The 19,368-nt window shown below is 52.5% G+C and overlaps 1 protein-coding gene across 1 annotated transcript; it reads left to right on the forward strand.

Moving 5' to 3' along the window:
* The first annotated feature begins 7,449 nt into the window (after positions 1–7,449).
* Positions 7,450–15,577, forward strand: LOC148596346 (uncharacterized). The gene is made up of 2 exons (XM_088528973.1): positions 7,450–8,488; positions 15,423–15,577. The coding sequence occupies exons 1-2, from the start codon at positions 7,450–7,452 to the stop codon at positions 15,575–15,577; spliced, it is 1,194 nt and encodes a 397-aa protein (XP_088385099.1).
* The last annotated feature ends 3,791 nt before the right edge of the window (positions 15,578–19,368 follow it).

The raw sequence follows: 19,368 nt of genomic DNA on the forward strand, positions 1-19,368 counted from the left end.
CCTATGGGAGTTCTAGGGGGCCCTATGAGGGTTATAGCGGGTCCTAGGTGAGCTCTAGGGGGCCCTATGCGCGCTCTAGGGGGTCCTATGGGAGTTCTAGGGGGTCCTATGGGGGCTATAGGGGGTCCTAGGGGAGCTCTGGGGGTCCTGTGGGGGCTCTAGGGGGGCTATAGTGGGTCCTATGGAGGTTATAGGGGACCCTATGGGAGCTCTAGGGCATCCTATGGGGACTATCGAGGGTCATATAGCAGGTTTAGGGCTCCTATAGGAGCTCTAGGGGGTCCTATGGGGGCTCTAGGGGGTCCTATGGGGGCTCCAGGGGGTCCTAGGGGAGCTCTGCAGGGTCCTAGGGGAGCTCTAGGGGATCCTATGGGGGCTCTGGGGAGTTATAGGATCTCTAGGGGGTCCTATGGGGGCTATAGAAGGTCCTATGGTGATTATAGGGGGCCCTAGGGGAGCTCTAGGGCATCCTATGGGGACTATAGAGGGTCATAAAAGAGGTTTAGGAGGTCTATAGGAGCTCTAGGGGTTCCTATGGGGGCTCTAGGGCGTCTATGGGGGTTATAGGGGGTCCTATGGGGGTTATAGGGGGTCCTATGGGGGTTATAGGGGGTCCTAGGGGAGTTCTAGGGGGCCCTATGGGGAGCTGGGAGCCTCCTGGCCTCCTGTACGGGGGCCTCTGAGCCTCCCGGCCTCTGACATGGTGGACTCTGAGCCTCTCCTATGGGGGTAGGGAGCCGCCCGGCCTCTTCTGTGGGGGCTTCTGAGCCTCCTGGTCTCCACTATGGACGTCTTTCAGCCTCCTGGCCTCTCATATAGGGGCCTATGACTGTCCCAGCCTTCTTTAAGGGAAACTGAGCCTCCTGGAATCGGATATGGGGAGCTAGGAGCCTCCTGGCCTCCGATATGTGGGCCTATGAGCCTCCTGGCCTCCGATACGGGGAGCCCCGGAGCCTTCTGGCCTCCAATATGGGGAGCTGGGAGCCTCCTGGCCTCTCATATTGGGGCCTCTGAGCCTCCTGGACTCCGCTATGGGGAGCTGGGAGTCTCCTGGCCTGCACTATGGGTGCCTCTGAGCCTCCTGGCTTCTCATATGGGGGTCTCTGACCCTCCCAGCCTCCTCCATGGGGGCCTCTGAGCCTCTCCTACAGGGGGCCTCTGAGCCTCCCAGCCTCTGATACGGGGGACTGGGAGCCTCCTGGCCTCTCATAATGTAGGGTGCATTAGCAGGGAAGGTAGGGGTTAAATAGCTAATGTAGAATAAGCTGAGTCTTAGAGCACAAGGACCCATGATAACTGGCAGAGTCCGGATGTCTTGCTCATGGCAGGGGCAGAACCCTTGATAGATGGCAGGGTCAGGATGCCCCTGCTCATGGCAAGGTCTGGACCCTTGATAGGTGGCGGGGTTAGGGTGCCCTGCCCTCAATCAGGATGATAGGGGGGGCTGCTTATCCAGATGTTTTAATTCAGCAAAATAGATAACATTAACAAGAATGCAAAACAGGAAAACGGGAGGGGGAACACTCTTGGGTAAGAACGGTATAAAAGAGGGACGCTCGAAGTGGTCGGGGTCCGTGGTGTGACCCCTGCGTGGGAAAGCCCGGACCCCAGCTAGCTGGTAATACTTATTATCTTTCTTCTATTAATAAAAGACAATATATCTATGGTGGTTGTCTCTCTCTCCCTGTCAATTCGGATACCGGACCTAACATTTGGGGGCTCGTCCGGGAGCCGAATGCAGGGGAGGAGAAAGAGATAGAGAAAGATAATAAGTCAAGGGAGGCCTCAGGGGGTGAGAGTGAGCCGACAGAAATCCAGGTGGACGCACCGAAGGATAGTCGGCTGGAGTCTGAGGGAGACGTCCCTCAGACTCCCACGAGAAGGAAGGGTGGTTGGTTAGGTTGTTTGGGAACACCGTATCTCCTTAACGAAAGGAGACCGGTGTGGGAAGGGAGAATTCTGTTAATAATCGCCCTTACTGGTTTACTGGCAGTTGTATTAACTTTGGTTTTAAGCGACGAGCTTGATACAATGGGACAAGGGAAATCCACCCCTTTGTCATTTATGTTAAATCATTTTGGATATGTTAAACGTCGGGCACATAATTTGTCTGTAGAAGTGTATAAAAACCGATGGGAGGCATTTTGTAAAAGTGAGTGGCCAAGTTTTGATGTAGGCTGGCCGAGAGAGGGAAGTTTTGATTTAGAATTAATAAGGAGAGTAAAAGAGGTAATAATGAGACCTGGGTCAGAAGGACACCCAGATCAATTTCCATATATAATCACATGGGAGGATTTGGTTCTGTATCCACCCCCATGGCTGAAACCTCTTTTGGGGGAGGGTAGAAAAGACGGAAAAGTTGATATTTACGTAGTGAGAAAGGAAGGGAAAAAAGCAGTACTACCAGATTCGACCTTATATCCAGAAATATTAGACGAAGAAAGTAGGCATAACCCCCTCCCTTACGTACCTCTGCCCGAGGCACAAAGGGAGGCGAGTAGTAGTGATCAAAGAAGGGAGAGAAGGGAAGATAGGGGTCCCGCATATAGGACACGATCTCATCAAAGAGAAGATGAAGAAGGAATATCAAGTACCACCCATGCCTTCCCAGTTAGAACGATTGGAACAACTGGGCCACAGGGACAGCGTACGTATCAATACTGGCCATTCTCTTCTAGCGATTTGTATAATTGGAAAAGTCAAAACCCCTCCTTTTCCGAGAAACCGGGGGCGTTAATTGATTTATTAGAATCCATCTTGTTTACGCACAACCCTACCTGGGATGACTGTCAGCAGCTTTTAAAAGTGCTGTTTACGACCGAAGAGCGTGAAAGGATCCTGACCGAGGCGCGAAAGTTGGTGCCGGGAGAGGACGGGAGACCCACCGGGCAGCAGAACCTTATCGATGAAGGATTCCCATTGGTAAGACCACCGTGGGATTTTGAACAACCTGAAGGTAGGGAGCGTCTCCGAACATACCGACAAACGCTGATGGCTGGGTTGCGGGCGGCGGCGCGTAAACCTACTAACTTAGCAAAAGTAAATGCTGTTAGGCAGGAAGCCGAGGAAAGCCCTGCCGCTTTCTTAGAGAGAATATTAGAGGCGTTTAGACAATTCACTCCTTTAGATCCTATGAAGGAGGAGAATCGGGCAGCTGTCATCTTGGCATTTGTAAATCAAGCTGCCCCGGATATAAGAAGGAAATTACAAAAGATTGAGAGGTTGGGGGAGCAAACCTTACAGGATCTTTTAAAGGTAGCAGAGAAAGTGTACAACAACAGGGAGACTCCAGAAGAAAAACAGGAGAGAATAAGAAGGGAGGATTGGAAACACCAGAGGGAAATGGCTAGGAGATTTTTTGAAGCAGGAGAAAAATCAGAGAGGCAAAGAAGGGGACCGCCACCCCCCAGAGGAACAGGGGTACGGTTAGGAAAGGATCAATGTGCAATTTGCAAAAAGAAAGGACACTGGAAAAATGAGTGTCCAGAAAAAGGAGAAAGGAGGCCACCTAGAGTACTGGTGGCAAAAGAAGATAGTGACTGAAGGGGCCGGGACTCGGAACCCTTCCCCGAGTCTTGGGTAGAATTAGAAATGGAAGGGAAACGTGTAAAATTTCTGGTAGACACAGGGGCTGAATACTCAGTAATAAATAAAGCAGCGGGGAAACTATCGACAAGGAAAGCTCGAGTACGAGGGGTAAATGGGAGTAAGGTATATCGGTGGACATCAGAAAGGAAGGTAGATGTAGCTAATAGACAAATCACGCATTCATTTTTGTATATACCGGAGAGTCCGGTACCCTTAATGGGCCGGGATCTCCTAACTAAATTGGGGGTAAGGATATATTTCGAGGACGATGGGGTAAAGATCAATGACCGGGAAGGACAACCGATACAGGTCCTGACTGTTAGATTAGAGGACGAATATAGACTGTATGAAGAGAGGAAGGAAGAAATTGGACCAGAAACTCAAAAATGGATGAGGGAACTCCCAGAAGTATGGGCAGAGAATTCAGGGGTAGGAGAGGTTAAAGGGAAAACTCCTCTGGTCGTGGAATTAAAACCAGGAGCTCACCCGATTAGGGTTAAACAGTACCCAATGACCCCTGAAGCTCGACAAGGGATAGCGAAGCACATTAAAAGGTTACTGGAAGCTGGCATTCTGCGTAAATGCAAATCTCCTTGGAATACTCCTCTACTGCCAGTAAAGAAGCCCGGAGGAGATTTCAGGCCAGTTCAAGATCTGAGAGAAGTTAATAAAAGAGTGGAGGATGTGCATCCTACAGTCCCGAATCCATACACTCTGTTAAGTACGATGCCACCAGATATGGGATGGTATACAGTTTTAGACTTAAAGGATGCCTTCTTTACCATCCCCCTGACAAAACAGAGCCAGGAAATGTTTGCTTTTGAATGGGAAGATCCCGAGAGTGGATATAAGGGTCAGTTAACTTGGACCCGATTACCACAAGGGTTCAAAAATTCACCGACTTTGTTTAATGAAATACTGCAGGAAGATTTGAGTGAATTCAGGAGACAGAATCCTAGTGTGAAATTGCTTCAGTATGTGGAGGATCTGCTGCTAGCAGCAAGAACGAAAGAGGAGTGCGAGGAAGGTACGAGGAAGTTGTTGCAAGAATTGAATAAACTAGGATACCGAGTAAGTGCTAAGAAAGCTCAGCTATGTAGTCCTGAAGTAACATATCTGGGATATAAGATACGAGATGGTAGGAGATGGCTAACTGATGCCATGAAAGAGACTGTTCTTCGGATTCAGGAGCCCAGATCTCCAAGGGAGGTTCGAGAATTCTTGGGGACAGTAGGATACTGCCGTTTGTGGATACCTGGATTTGCAGAGAAAGCGAAACCTCTGTATGAGGCGAGTCGAGAGAAACCGGACTGGCAGTGGACAGAAGCTATGGGAAAATCTTTTGAGGAACTGAGATTAGCCCTGCTAGAGGCCCCTGCACTTGCACTCCCGGACCCAGCCAAGGATTTCCATTTATATGTGAGCGAAAGAGCGGGAATTGCTAAGGGAGTGCTAACTCAAAAACAAGGACCTTGGAAAAGGATAGTGGCGTACTTATCAAAGAAATTAGACCCAGTCGCCGCAGGGTGGCCCTCGTGCCTTAAAATCATTGCAGCCGTGGCAATGATGGTTAAGGACGCAGACAAACTCACGTTTGGGCAAAAACTGTATGTAACAGCTCCCCATTACGTAGAGGCATTACTCAAACAACCGCCTGAAAGATGGATAACAAATGCTAGGCTGACTCATTACCAAGCCTTACTTTTAAACCAGAAAGGATTATGTATACGTCCCCAACGACTTTAAATCCAGCCACTCTCCTACCTAACCCAGAATATGAAACACCTGTGCATAATTGTCAGGAGGTGTTAGCTGAAACTGCGACGGTGCGGGAAGATTTAAAGGATGAGCCGCTGCAAGGGGGAAAAGTGTGGTTTACAGATGGAAGTAGCTTGGTCAAGCAAGGAAAAAGAAGGGCGGGAGCTGCAGTGGTAAATCAGAAGGGAGAAATAGTTTGGAGCCAGCGTTTACCAGACGGCACTTCGGCTCAGAGAGCGGAACTGATAGCCTTGGCTAAGGCACTAGAAATGGCAGAAGGAGAGCGAGTGACGATTTATACAGATAGTCGCTACGCATATGGGACAGTGCATATACACGGAGCAATATACAGAGAAAGGGGATTTCTTACCTCCGCAGGAAAAGAAATCCGAAACAAAGAAGAGGTTTTGCACTTGCTGTCAGCTTTGCAGAAACCAAAAGCAGTGGCAATTGTGCATACCTTAGGACATCAGAAGAAAACCGATACGATAAGTAGAGGGAATGCAGCTGCAGATAGTGCAGCCCGGCGAGCTGCGTTAGAAGGACAAATACAAAGGGTACTAGCCCTGACTCACAACACTTTAAGAGAAGAAGAGGAAATTGGAGAGGATGAATACACCCCGGAGGAGAGGGAGTGGATTCAAAAGGTCGCAGAAAAGCAAAGTGCAGGAGAAGGACATTACGATACAGAAGGAAGAATGTTAATTCCTAAGCGGTTGGGACAGAAGATGGTGCAACAGTTACACAGTACCACACACTTGGGGGAAAGAAAAATGGGACTGTTAATAGAAAAGTTCGGGTTGAGATTCCAAGATCAGAGGAAAATATTAAGAGGGATAATAGAGGGATGTCAAGCATGCCAGGAAATGAAACCATCGAGGGTCAGGAAGGTACATGAAGGTATAAGGGAAAGGGGTGGTGAGCCTGGAAGGCATTGGGAAGTAGACTTTACAGAAATAAAACCAGGTAAATACGGATATAGATATCTCTTGGTATTAGTAGACACCTTTTCAGGGTGGGTGGAGGCCTTTCCCACTAAGCAAGAAACAGCCCAGGTGGTAGCGAAAAAACTTTTGGAAGAAATAATCCCCAGATATGGGATACCGGTGAGCATCGGGTCTGATAATGGACCAGCTTTTGTGGCAAGGGTTACACAGGAATTAGCCCGAGCACTGGGAACCAACTGGAAATTGCATTGTGCCTATAATCCTCAAAGTTCGGGTCAGGTGGAAAGGATGAACAGAACCTTAAAGGAAACCCTTGCTAAGCTAGTAAAAGAGACTGAAGAGAACTGGGTAACAATGCTACCTTTTGCCCTATACCGGGTTCGGATAACTCCATATGTACTAGACTTTACACCATTTGAAATAATGTTTGGGACCCTACCCCCAGTATATCCGTTAGAGATAAGGAAGGGAATAACTAAAAACTCAGGAATGAGGAAAGAGATGCAGATCTTAAAAGAAATACAAGATGAGTTATTCCCATTACTACAAAACTGGTATAAAAGAAATCAGAAGGGGTCAGAAATGGATATCGAACCTGGAGATTGGGTGTGGGTAAAAAGGCATAACCCAAAAACATTAGAAAGCAGATGGAAGGGACCTTATGTAGTAATTTTAGTAACACCCACTGCCGTTAAGGTCGATGGAATAGGACATTGGATTCACCATTCCCACGTCCGGAAGCTAAACAAAGAAGAGCGGAAGAAAGCAGAGGAGTGGGAGGTCCGAAGGAATAGTAACAATCCTCTGAAATTGAAATTAATTAGGAAAAATGTACAGTAACACAATTTGGGTAATTATGGTCCTGCTAATTATGATTCTGAGGTGTTCTAATGGGATATACAACATAGAAGAGAGAAGTAATATGTGGGTGACTTGGGCAAATAACACAGGGAATCAGGAATTCTGCCTGTCCCTCACCACCGCTAGTAATCCATTCAGAACCTGCTTGTTTGGGAAGCCGGGATTTGATGACAACAGTTTTAAAAAGGTATCTACGGGAAACTGCTCAGGGGTAGTAAGTGCCTCGGAATGTGCCGTAAGGCTAATTAAGGGATTAAATATCTCATTGCCTTGGGACCCCCAAGAGCTCAATTTGATGGGGGCACAAGCAATTGGAAATAGTTCCAATAATTGGACCCAAACGTGTTTTATGTTTGGGGACAAGTTTTTTGGAGAAAAGGGAGGAGTGAGACTCCTGGCACAATGGAACATTATAATTGAAGGAGGCCCTAGGCCCCAATGGTGGAATGCTTCGGGTTGGACTGATGTATCTCCCGACCCAATATTCGACTGGCGTAAGACCATAGGAGGAGATGGAACCTTCGGTCCCATATATGCAAACGGGACATTCTGTGGGATAAATGGGACAGTCGATGGGTTACAAGAACGGTACCCTGCGGGATTACCCTTAGGAGCATATGGGGGGGATCCATCAGGACAGGTACATAATAGGACAGATTTACTATGGAATAATGATACCGCTAAGGCCTTGCCAGATGGAGTGTTTCTAATTTGTGGGGATAGAGCATGGCAGGGAATACCTAAGAATGCCTATGGGGGACCGTGTTATTTAGGGCAACTGGCAATGATAGCCCCGTCTAAAGCTAAGTTGTTAACTATGAAGCAGGAACAAAGGAGGCAAAAGCGTTCCCTTGGTTTAACACCGGAATGTGATGATAATGTACAATTAATATCTGTAACCGCGCGGGTCGCCTTAGCTATCTTTGTGCCAGGAGCTGCAGCAGGAAATGCATTAAGGGAGCTTTCGAAGTTAGCCTGTTGGAGTGAGAAGCAAGCAAATGCGACAACCGAGGTATTGGAACAACTCCTGCTCGATCAGAACAGCCTGCGACACGCACTACTACAGGACAGAGCGGCTATAGACTTCTTGCTCCTCGCCCATGGACAGGGATGTGAGGAGTTTGAAGGACTATGTTGTTTTAACCTGTCGGACCATAGCCAATCGATTCAACAACAATTGCGCTGGCTCAAGGAACACACTCAGAAGATAACACGGGAAGAAGGACTGATGGACGGATGGCTAGAGTCGTTGTTTGGAGGGTTACCTGGGTGGATATCAGGACTGATAAAAGAAGGATTACGCGTATTTGTAATTCTGTTATTACTGTTACTGTGTATCTGTATAATGTGGAAATGTGTAATGGGGATAATGGAAAAAGCTACAAATCGAGTTAATTCTATGCACATAATGTTCATGCGACAAACTCAGAAAGATCGAGAAAGGATTCTCTGATATTAGCAAAAGAAAAAGGGGGGAATGTAGGGTGCATTAGCAGGGAAGGTAGGGGTTAAATAGCTAATGTAGAATAAGCTGAGTCTTAGAGCACAAGGACCCATGATAACTGGCAGAGTCCGGATGTCTTGCTCATGGCAGGGGCAGAACCCTTGATAGATGGCAGGGTCAGGATGCCCTGCTCATGGCAAGGTCTGGACCCTTGATAGGTGGCGGGGTTAGGGTGCCCTGCCCTCAATCAGGATGATAGGGGGGCTGCTTATCCAGATGTTTTAATTCAGCAAAATAGATAACATTAACAAGAATGCAAAACAGGAAAACGGGAGGGGGAACACTCTTGGGTAAGAACGGTATAAAAGAGGGACGCTCGAAGTGGTCGGGGTCCGTGGTGTGACCCCTGCGTGGGAAAGCCCGGACCCCAGCTAGCTGGTAATACTTATTATCTTTCTTCTATTAATAAAAGACAATATATCTATGGTGGTTGTCTCTCTCTCCCTGTCAATTCGGATACCGGACCTAACAATACAGGAGCCTCCGAGCCTCCTGGCCTCCACCATTGGGGTCTGGGAGTCTCCCAGCCTCCTCTGTGGGGGTCTCTGAACCTCTCCTATGGGGGGCCTGGAGCCTCCTGGAGTCCGCTAAGCGGGGGGCAGTCCTCCTGGACTCTGATATGGGGGTCTCTGAGTCTCCTGGCCTCCGATATGGGGACCTAGAGCCTCTCCTATGGGGGGCTGGGAGCCTCCCGGCCTCTGCTATGGGGGTCTCTGAGGCTCCCGGCCTCCGATATGGGGGGCTGTAGGGAAATGCTGTGCTGAGGATCTGCAGAGCTGAGAAGAGCCTGTGCGGTCGGGACCTAGCAAAGCTCCTGGCAACCAATCAGAACGAGCCTGGAAACCCCTCAGCTGCTTGTAGGGATCAATATCCGCGCACGTCGGTAACAACCGGAGAGAGACCTGACCTCATGTTGAGTCCGTGTCCTGCGATCCGGCTCGGCTCCCGGAAAGGCCGTGCAGTTATCCTGCGCTGGGCCAACAGCCGGCGCCCGAACAGGGACCCGACGGCGGGAACGTTGGGACCCGACGGCAGGGGACCAAACGGCAGGAAAGTTGCTGCGGCGGGTGGGAGATCCTGGGTCGCCGCGGCCGGACGGAGGATCCAGGAGCCGGGAAGCGGCGTCCGCTGCGAGGGATTCTCTGCTCCCAATCAGGCCTGGCTGCTGCAAAAGGAAAAAGGGGCAGTTAGAGAGGAATGGGCAGAGAGCCGCGGCCAGGGCTGCCCAGCAGGGCTGCTCAATCCCGGCTTTCAGGTCGCAGTGGAAGCACAACGGGAACGCTGGCTAGGGGATAAGGAAGCAGGCCAAGGCCAGAGCGAATAAAAGAGCTGTTGAACTGAAAGGAGGAGCTGAACAAGCCAGGGGGGCTGGAAGGGTCTCGGTTACATCATTGTCAGCCAATCAGGAGCCTGTGCAGCGACGTCACTAACTGCCACAATCATATAAACGTGCTGCATGCGAGCTAATAAACGAGCAGGATCCTTTAACTGCCATCGAGGGGGCGTCCTGACTCCGGCCGACCTCCTACAGGGGGACATGGAGGGACATGGGGGACACTGGGGACATGGGAGGACACTGGGGACATGGGGGGACACTGGGGACATGGGGGGACATGGTGGGACACGGGAGACATGGGGGGACACTGGGGACATGGGGGGAACATGGTGGGACTCGGGGGACATGGGGACACACGGAGGGACACATGGAGGGAACACTGGGGGACACGGAGGGACACGGGGGGACATGGAAGGACACACGGGGACACACGGAGGGACATGCAGAGGACACACGGAGGGACACGCAGAGGACACAGAGACACACGGAGGGACACGCAGGTGACACGGGGGACACACGGAGGGACACGCAGGTGACACAGGGACATGCGCGGCCCCCCAAAGCCCCCACGTTCCCCCTATTCCCCCCTGGATCCCCGTGCCCCTCCCATGTCTCCCCCCCCCCCCGTGTCCCCGTCCCCTCAGCTAACGAGCCCCTTCATTAACCCCCCCTCATTAGCGGGCCCTTTCATTAACCCCCTCATTAAGCCCCCGCATTATCTCCCCCCCCCACTAATCCCCCCCGGATCCCGGTTTCCTACCCGGCAGTTCCAGCCCCAGCTCCATGGTCTGCGCTGAGGCAGGAGGGGGTCCCAATGTCCCTCCGTGGGTGTCACCAGCCCCCTCGTTACCCCAATGTCCCCCTGTGGGTGACACCAACCCCGTCCCCGTGACCGGGAGCCGCCGCCATCGCTGCCGCCGCCATCGCTGCCGCCGCCTGCGCCCTCAGCTTCCGCTTCCGGCGACCCGCCCCTTCCGCCGCGCGTTGCCCCCGGCGATGGCTCCGCCAATGGCGGCGCGTCGCCCCCGGCGACGGCTCCGCCAATGGCGGCGCGTTGCCCCTAGCGACGGCTCCGCCAATGGCGGCGCGTTGCCCCGAGCGACGGCTGCGCCAATGGGGGCGCGTTGCCCCGAGCGACGGCTCCGCCAATGGCGGCGCGTTGCCCCCAGCGACGGCTCCGCCAATGACGGCGCGTTGCCCGGAGTGACGGCTCCGCCAATGGCGGCGCGTTGCCCCCAGCGACGGCTCCGCCAATGGCGGCGCGTTGCCCCGAGCGACGGCTCCGCCAATGGGGGCGCGTTGCCCCGAGCGACGGCTCCGCCAATGGCGGCGAGTTGCCCGGAGTGACGGCTCCGTGAATGGCGGCGCGTTGCCCCCAGCGACGGCTCCGCCAATGGTAGCGCGTTGCCCTCCTGCCGTCTGCGCATGCGCCGCCTCCCCCTCCCCATTGCAGTACCGGTAATCGGACACGCGATGGCAGCAGTGAGCGCTCCCGACGCTCTGCGCATGCGCGCCCCTCCCCGGGCCGTTGCAGTACCGATATTCGGACACCGTTCGGACGATAATTGTAGTAACCAGTAATGTAAATACAAAGGCTCCCAATTGGCAGACAATGATCTGACTAAGACCCTTCCCCGGCCGTGGCCGTACCGATTTTCGGACACGGGATGGCAGCAGTGAGCGCTCCCGACGCTCTGCGCATGCGCAGCCTCCCCCTCCCTATTGCAGTACCGATTTTCGGACACGGGATGGCAGCAGTGAGCCCTCCCGACGCTCTGCGCATGCGCAGCCTCCCCCTCCCCGTTGCAGTACCGATTTTCGGACACGGGATGGCAGCAGTGAGCGCTCCCGACGCTCTGCGCATGCGCAGCCTCCCCCTCCCTATTGCAGTACCGATTTTCGGACACGCGATGGCAGCAGTGAGCGCTCCCGATGCTCTGCGCATGCGCGCCCCTCCGCTGGCCGTTGCAGTACCGATATTCGGACACCGTTCGGACGATAATTCTAGTAACCAGTGATGCAAAAACAAAGGCTCCTACTTGGTAGACAATGACCTAACTAAGACCCTCCCCCGGCCATGGCCGTACCGATTTTCGGACACGGGATGGCAGCAGTGAGCGCTCCCGACGTTCTGCGCATGCGCAGCCTCCCCCTCCCCGTTGCAGTACCGATTTTCGAACACGGGACGGCAGCAGTGAGCGCTCCCGACGCTCTGCGCATGCGCAGCCTCCCACTCCCCTGTTGCAGTACCGATTTTCGGACACGGGATGGCAGCAGTGAGCCCTCCCGACGTTCTGCGCATGCCCTGCCTCCACCTCCCCGTTGCAGTACCGATTTTCGGACACGGGATGGCAGCAGTGAGCGCTCCCGACGCTCTGCGCATGCGCAGCCTCCCCCCCCCCCCCGTTGCAGTACCGATTTTCGGACACGGGACGGCAGCAGTGAGCGCTCCCGACGCTCTGCGCATGCGCAGCCTCCCCCCCCCCGTTGCAGTACCGATTTTCGGACACGGGATGGCAGCAGTGAGCCGTCCCGACGCTCTGCGCATGCGCAGCCTTTCCCCGGCTATTGCAGTACCGACTTTCGGACACGGGATGGCAGCAGTGAGCGATCCCGACGCTCTGCGCATGCGCTGCCTCCCCCTCCCCGTTGCAGTACCGATCTTCGGACACGCGATGGCAGCAGTGAGCCCTCCCGATGCTCTGTGCATGCGCGCCCCTCCGCTGGCCGTTGCAGTACCGATATTCGGACACCGTTCGGACGATAATTCTAGTAACCAGTGATGCAAATACAAAGGCTCCTAATTGGTAGACAATGACCTAACTAAGACCCTCCCCCGGCAATGGCCGTACCGATTTTCGGACACGGGATGGCAGCAGTGAGCGCTCCCGACGCTCTGCGCATGCGCAGCCTTCCGCTCCCCGTTGCAGTACCGATTTTCGGACACGAGACGGCAGCAGTGAGCGCTCCCGACGCTCTGCGCATGCGCAGCCTCCCACTCCCCTGTTGCAGTACCGATTTTCGGACACGGGATGGCAGCAGTGAGCGCTCCCGACGTTCTGCGCATGCCCTGCCTCCCCCTCCCCGTTGCAGTACCGATTTCCGGACACGGGATGGCAGCAGTGAGCCCTCCCGACGCTCTGCGCATGCGCAGCCTCCCCCTCCCCGTTGCAGTACCGATTTTCGGACACGGGATGGCAGCAGTGAGCGCTCCCGACGCTCTGCGCATGCGCAGCCTCCCCCTCCCCGTTGCAGTACCGGTTTTCGTACACGCGATGGCAGCAGTGAGCCCTCCCGATGCTCTGTGCATGCGCGCCCCTCCGCTGGCCGTTGCAGTACCGATATTCGGACACCGTTCGGACGATAATTCTAGTAACCAGTGATGCAAAAACAAAGGCTCCTACTTGGTAGACAATGACCTAACTAAGACCCTCCCCCGGCCGTGGCCGTACCGATTTTCGGACACGGGATGGCAGCAGTGAGCCCTCCCGACGCTCTGCGCATGCGCAGCCTTTCCCCGGCTATTGCACTACCCATTTTCGGACACGGGATGGCAGCAGTGAGCGCTCCCGACGCTCTGCGCATGCGCAGCCTTCCGCTCCCCCTTGCAGTACCGATTTTCGGACACGGGACGGCAGCAGTGAGCGCTCCCGACGCTCTGCGCATGCGCAGCCTCCCCCCCCCCGTTGCAGTACCGATTTTCGGACAAGGGATGGCAGCAGTGAGCGTTCCCGACGCTCTGCGCATGCGCTGCCTCCCCCCCCCGTTGCAGTACCGATTTTCGGACAAGGGATGGCAGCAGTGAGCGCTCCCGACGCTCTGCGCATGCGCAGCCTCCCCCTCCCCGTTGCAGTACCCATTTTCGGACACGGGATGGCAGCAGTGAGCGCTCCCGACGCTCTGCGCATGCGCAGCCTTCCGCTCCCCCTTGCAGGACCGATTTTCGGACACGGGATGGCAGCAGTGAGCGCTCCCGACGCTCTGCGCATGCGCAGCCTTTCCCCGGCTATTGCAGTACCTATTTTCGGACACGGGATGGCAGCAGTGAGCGCTCCCGACGCTCTGCGCATGCGCTGCTTCCCCCCCCCCCGTTGCAGTACCGATTTTCGGACACGCGATGGCAGCAGTGAGCGCTCCCGACGCTCTGCGCATGCGCAGCCTCCCACTCCCCTGTTGCAGTACCGATTTTCGGACACGGGATGGCAGCAGTGAGCCCTCCCGACGTTCTGCGCATGCCCTGCCTCCACCTCCCCGTTGCAGTACCGATTTTCGGACACGGGATGGCAGCAGTGAGCGCTCCCGACGCTCTGCGCATGCGCAGCCTCCCCCCCCCCGTTGCAGTACCGATTTTCGGACACGGGACGGCAGCAGTGAGCCGTCCCGACGCTCTGCGCATGCGCAGCCTTTCCCCGGCTATTGCAGTACCTATTTTCGGACACGGGACGGCAGCAGTGAGCGATCCCGACGCTCTGCGCATGCGCTGCCTCCCCCTCCCCGTTGCAGTACCGATCTTCGGACACGCGATGGCAGCAGTGAGCCCTCCCGATGCTCTGTGCATGCGCGCCCCTCCGCTGGCCGTTGCAGTACCGATATTCGGACACCGTTCGGACGATAATTCTAGTAACCAGTGATGCAAATACAAAGGCTCCTAATTGGTAGACAATGACCTAACTAAGACCCTCCCCCGGCAATGGCCGTACCGATTTTCGGACACGGGATGGCATCAGTGAGCGCTCCCGACGTTCTGCGCATGCGCAGCTTCCCCCTCCCCGTTGCAGTACCGATTTTCGAACACGGGACGGCAGCAGTGAGCGCTCCCGACGCTCTGCGCATGCGCAGCCTTCCGCTCCCCGTTGCAGTACCGATTTTCGGACACGAGACGGCAGCAGTGAGCGCTCCCGACGCTCTGCGCATGCGCAGCCTCCCACTCCCCTGTTGCAGTACCGATTTTCGGACACGGGATGGCAGCAGTGAGCCCTCCCGACGTTCTGCGCATGCCCTGCCTCCCCCTCCCCGTTGCAGTACCGATTTCCGGACACGGGATGGCAGCAGTGAGCCCTCCCGACGCTCTGCGCATGCGCAGCCTCCCCCTCCCCGTTGCACTACCTATTTTCGGACACGGGATGGCAGCAGTGAGCGCTCCCGACGCTCTGCGCATGCGCAGCCTTTCCCCGGCTATTGCAGTACCTATTTTCGGACACGGGATGGCAGCAGTGAGCGCTCCCGACGCTCTGCGCATGCGCAGCCTTCCCCTCCACGTTGCAGTACCCATATTTGGACACGCGATGGCAGCAGCGAGCGATCCCGAGGGCTCTGCGCATGCGCGCCCACCCATAGCCGTTGCAGTACCGAGATTTGGACACGCGATGGCAGCAGCGAGCGCTCCAGAGCGCTCTGCGCATGCGCGCCCACCCCATAGCCGTTGCAGTACCCATATTTGGACACTCGATGGCAGCAGCGAGCGATCCCGAGGGCTCTGCGCATGCGCGCCCCCCCTCAAAGCCGTTGCAGTTCCGCTATTTGGACACGCGATGGCAGCAGCGAGCGCTCCAGAGCGCTCTGCGCATGAGCGCCCACCCATAGCCGTTGCAGTACCGAGATTTGGACACTCGATGGCAGCAGCGAGCGCTCCAGAGCGCTCTGCGCATGCGCGTCCCCCCATAGCCGTTGCAGCATCGAGATTTGGACACGCGATGGAGCAGCGAGCGCTCTGCGCCTGCGCGCCCCCCATAGCCGTTGCAACACCCATATTTGGACACGCGGTGGCAGCAGCGAGCGCTCCAGAGCGCTCTGCGCCTGCGCGCCCACCCATAGCCGTTGCAGTACCCATATTTGGACACTCGATGGCAGCAGCGAGCGATCCCGAGGGCTCTGCGCATGCGCGCCCCCCCTCAAAGCCGTTGCAGTTCCGCTATTTGGACACGCGATGGCAGCAGCGAGCGCACCAGAGCGCTCTGCGCATGCGCGCCCCCCATAGCCGTTGCAGTACCGAGATTTGGACACGCGATGGCAGCAGCGAGCGCTCCCGAGGGCTCTGCGCATGCGCGCCCCCCATAGCCGTGGCAGTACCGAGATTTGGACACGCGATGGCAGCAGCGAGCGCTCCAGAGCGCTCTGCGCATGCGCGCCCCCCCCCCAGGCGTTGCAGTACCCAGATTTGGACACTCGATGGCAGCAGCGAGCGCTCCACAACGCTCTGCGCATGCGCGCCCCACCCCCATACATAGCCGTTGCAGTTTGATTTTTTTTTTTTTTTTTTGTTATTTTTTTCAACAGTGAGTGTGGTCACACCGGTATTCCTGGGTTAGCGATAGGATTGTTGTAGATAACTGTCTACATAAAGTATTTTATGTAGATATTTATTTATTCAGCACCCTTTCCTGGATTGAAGCAGGCAGCTTCCTCAGAGGCAGCTGCAATAAAAATGTTGCTGTCCAGTCCCTCCTTGCCCTTTCTAGGAACTTAATATGACATGTGCCAGTCTGTAGTAGCTATCACAAGGGCCATGCTCATATCTGACCACAGACAATTACAGTTTGAAACAAATACCACTAGCTGGGTCCATCTTTTTGTAGACATCTATACACACATCTCCCACCTCCCTATGCTGAAGCAGGTAACTTCTTCTGAACACTTCAGTATTCAAGCTTTCCTCTGAACTTTGCAAAATACAGCCCAAAATTACTGGGCTGCATTAAATCCATATATATTAGAACGCATCTTTTTAAACAGAACAAGTGCACATCTGCTGCTGTGCAGTGTCTGGCACGTGTGACACACTCGCACGCTGGAGTTGCCGCGGTGCACACACGTTCAACAGATAATCTTTCTGGAGCCTAAGCGCTACAGACAGTCCCTTAGGAGCTTGTGGAAAGCTGCGTGCAGGGTCCCTGCTGGCACTGCTGTTCCTCTGAGTAAAGTTATAGGCAAAGGTCAGGAAAGGGACAGGAGACAGCCACATTTAGGCTCAGGGTTCCCAGAGGTTTCTGTAGCAGGACCTGCCACCACAGCAACCTAAGGCCCAAGCCTGTGGCCTTGCTGCTGCTCAGTGACATCGGGGAAAGGGCAGCGCACTTCCCATGCTATCCAGAAGCAGCCTGCCTGTCCTGGGAGCATCAGCACTCCTCCGGGCCAGGGAGCAGTTGCCCCAGTCACACTTTCTGGGGCAGAAATAGAGCTCAGCAGCTTTCACCACCACCCCTGCAGTCACAGTTCAAACAATAGCCCCTTTCGGGACAAACGACCTTTTTATTGTGATGTGAGTTATAAAGACAAACTTGACCAGCAAAGAAAAAAGACATGCCTTCTATTTCTGGCTACTCCCATAGTAAATACAATGGTGTAGGGGAGCAAGCAAAGCTGCAACAATAAATTACAATTTTTTATACTCAGTGCTAAGACTGCATTGTGTCAAAGTTTTTTTTCTTAAAAAAAAAAAAGTTTCATACTGTTACTCAGCTAAAATGAGTATATTTTTCCCATTTTTTTAATGATTCTTTTCAAACAACCAATTTGGTTTCTTTTTTAACTTCTGCCAAAAACTTGCTTTTTTGATATCTGTAGGCAATAAGGCAATTCTTGTAAAGCAATTGGTAAAAATGCCTTCCCCAATGGTACTACTACCCTTGACAGCAAAAGACCATTACTAAAACCACTGTACTCATCCTATCCTTATCTCATCCTCTCTTGGGTTATAGTTTAAAGGGTTTTAGCAGACATTGGAATGTCTTGTTTTTTGTATTATTTCCCTCAACGGGGTGGGGATTAATCTCTGTGGCTTAAGAGCTTTAAGAATATAGCTGTAGTTCTCTAGTGATCATTCCATAATATTCCAGAATATTATGGAAATATATCATGATTTTCATCATCTTCAATACAAAGAATTAAAGTCCTTCAGTTATATATCAAATTCAGAAGCAGTTAAAAATCTATGCAAGACCTTTTCCTACTTCTCGCCTCTTATTCAGATACCAGTAGAAGAGAAATCCAATTCTAACGTTTTTCTTTCTCTGAAGATGATCTACACTATAAATATGTTTCTTGGTTTTCATATGCTAGAGGAGAAACTTCTGGTATGCACCAATATTAAAATACATTTAAATAAATTTTAGGCATTGCCACACTGAAATATATTCTTAACTCTTAAAGGAGTACAAAAAAAGTTATCCTCAAACATGTGGCATTTCAAATACTGAGTGGCATTTATTAGAAAAAGTTCCGAACTGGCATAACTAACTCAGATCAGAGATAAGGTAAGCAGTATACAATTCAACTAAACCCAGCGATCTCGAAGAGCAGGGCAAGTAACTTCAGAATAACTTAAATTTTTCATTTTTCTTACCCTCTCCTACTTAAAAAAAAGGAAAAAAAAGGGAAAGAAAAAAGGAAAGAAAAAAAGAAAGGAAAGAAAAAAGAAAAGCTGAAAAAGAGGGGAGGATTATGTTTCTGGGGCAAACATCCTTAACCTACCACCAATTTTAAAGCCACATTTTTTTTTTTAATAAGTCTGTTTGTATTTCTGTTAAGACTTCACAGAACAGCCAGCACTGCCACCAAAAAGGAATTAAAAAAAGAAAAAAAGATTAGGGTATAGCTGTAAAAGTGAAACTTTTTAACCGCTGACCTACTTAGTGCAGTCATTTTCTTTGACAGTTCTTCAAGTAGAGCCTTGCATTTTTTGCATCAGATGCAGATATATGAACTATTGCTCTAAGTTGGGAGGGGAAAAAAAAAGGCATTTTATATTTCCCATGCTGTGCAAGCAAGACTGAAAATTAACATTTCAACAGAGTTTTTAAATTTCCCTACCATCCTGCAAATTCTTTGTCCCCTCTGTCTTTAAGCGTTGGTAAATTACATTATACCTTTCGTCTATGTAAGGGGCCAACTGAAAATTATTACAATTTCCTTAGGAGAAACAAATTGAGAAAAATGAGCCACTAAAGTTGTTCTACTGGACTATAGTACATATTCACAAATCATTCTGCAACCACTCTTGACTTAACAACTCCCCAGTCTCCAATGATTCTATCTCAGCAACTGGCTCCCACCACCACAAGCTCACATACAAACGGGTAACCTAGACCTTGACCATTTTTAGAGAGTATTAGATTCTGAACAAAATCTGTAACATTTCTTTTTCACTTTCAGAAAGAGGCAGACTGATTGCTCTGTAGTGCCAGCTTTCTCTTTATATAAGCAACAAGAATTCAAGCCTTACAAAGCACATGCTTAGACAAATAAAGCACCCAGTTGCCCTATGTATATTCTAACATTAGTTCATCCCCAGTGCCCTATAAAAATGCATTCTAAAAATCACCTTCCCTTAAGGAACCTTCTTAAAGTTCATAAAGATACAAGAAATCAGTAAGAGC

The sequence above is a fragment of the Tinamus guttatus genome, unplaced genomic scaffold (genome assembly GCF_059628265.1).
Source record: "Tinamus guttatus ecotype Peru unplaced genomic scaffold, ASM5962826v1 Tinamus_guttatus_pri_ptg000004l, whole genome shotgun sequence".
Lineage (NCBI taxonomy): Eukaryota > Metazoa > Chordata > Aves > Tinamiformes > Tinamidae > Tinamus > Tinamus guttatus.

Excerpts from the sequence above, each read along its gene's own strand:
- LOC148596346 (XM_088528973.1), top strand. The coding sequence starts at position 7,450 with ATGGGGGCACAAGCAATTGGAAATAGTTCCAATAATTGGACCCAAACG. Across the intron at positions 8,489-15,422 it reads TCTGTTATTACTGTTACTGT|TACCCATATTTGGACACTCG; the intron begins GTATCTGTATAA and ends TAGCCGTTGCAG.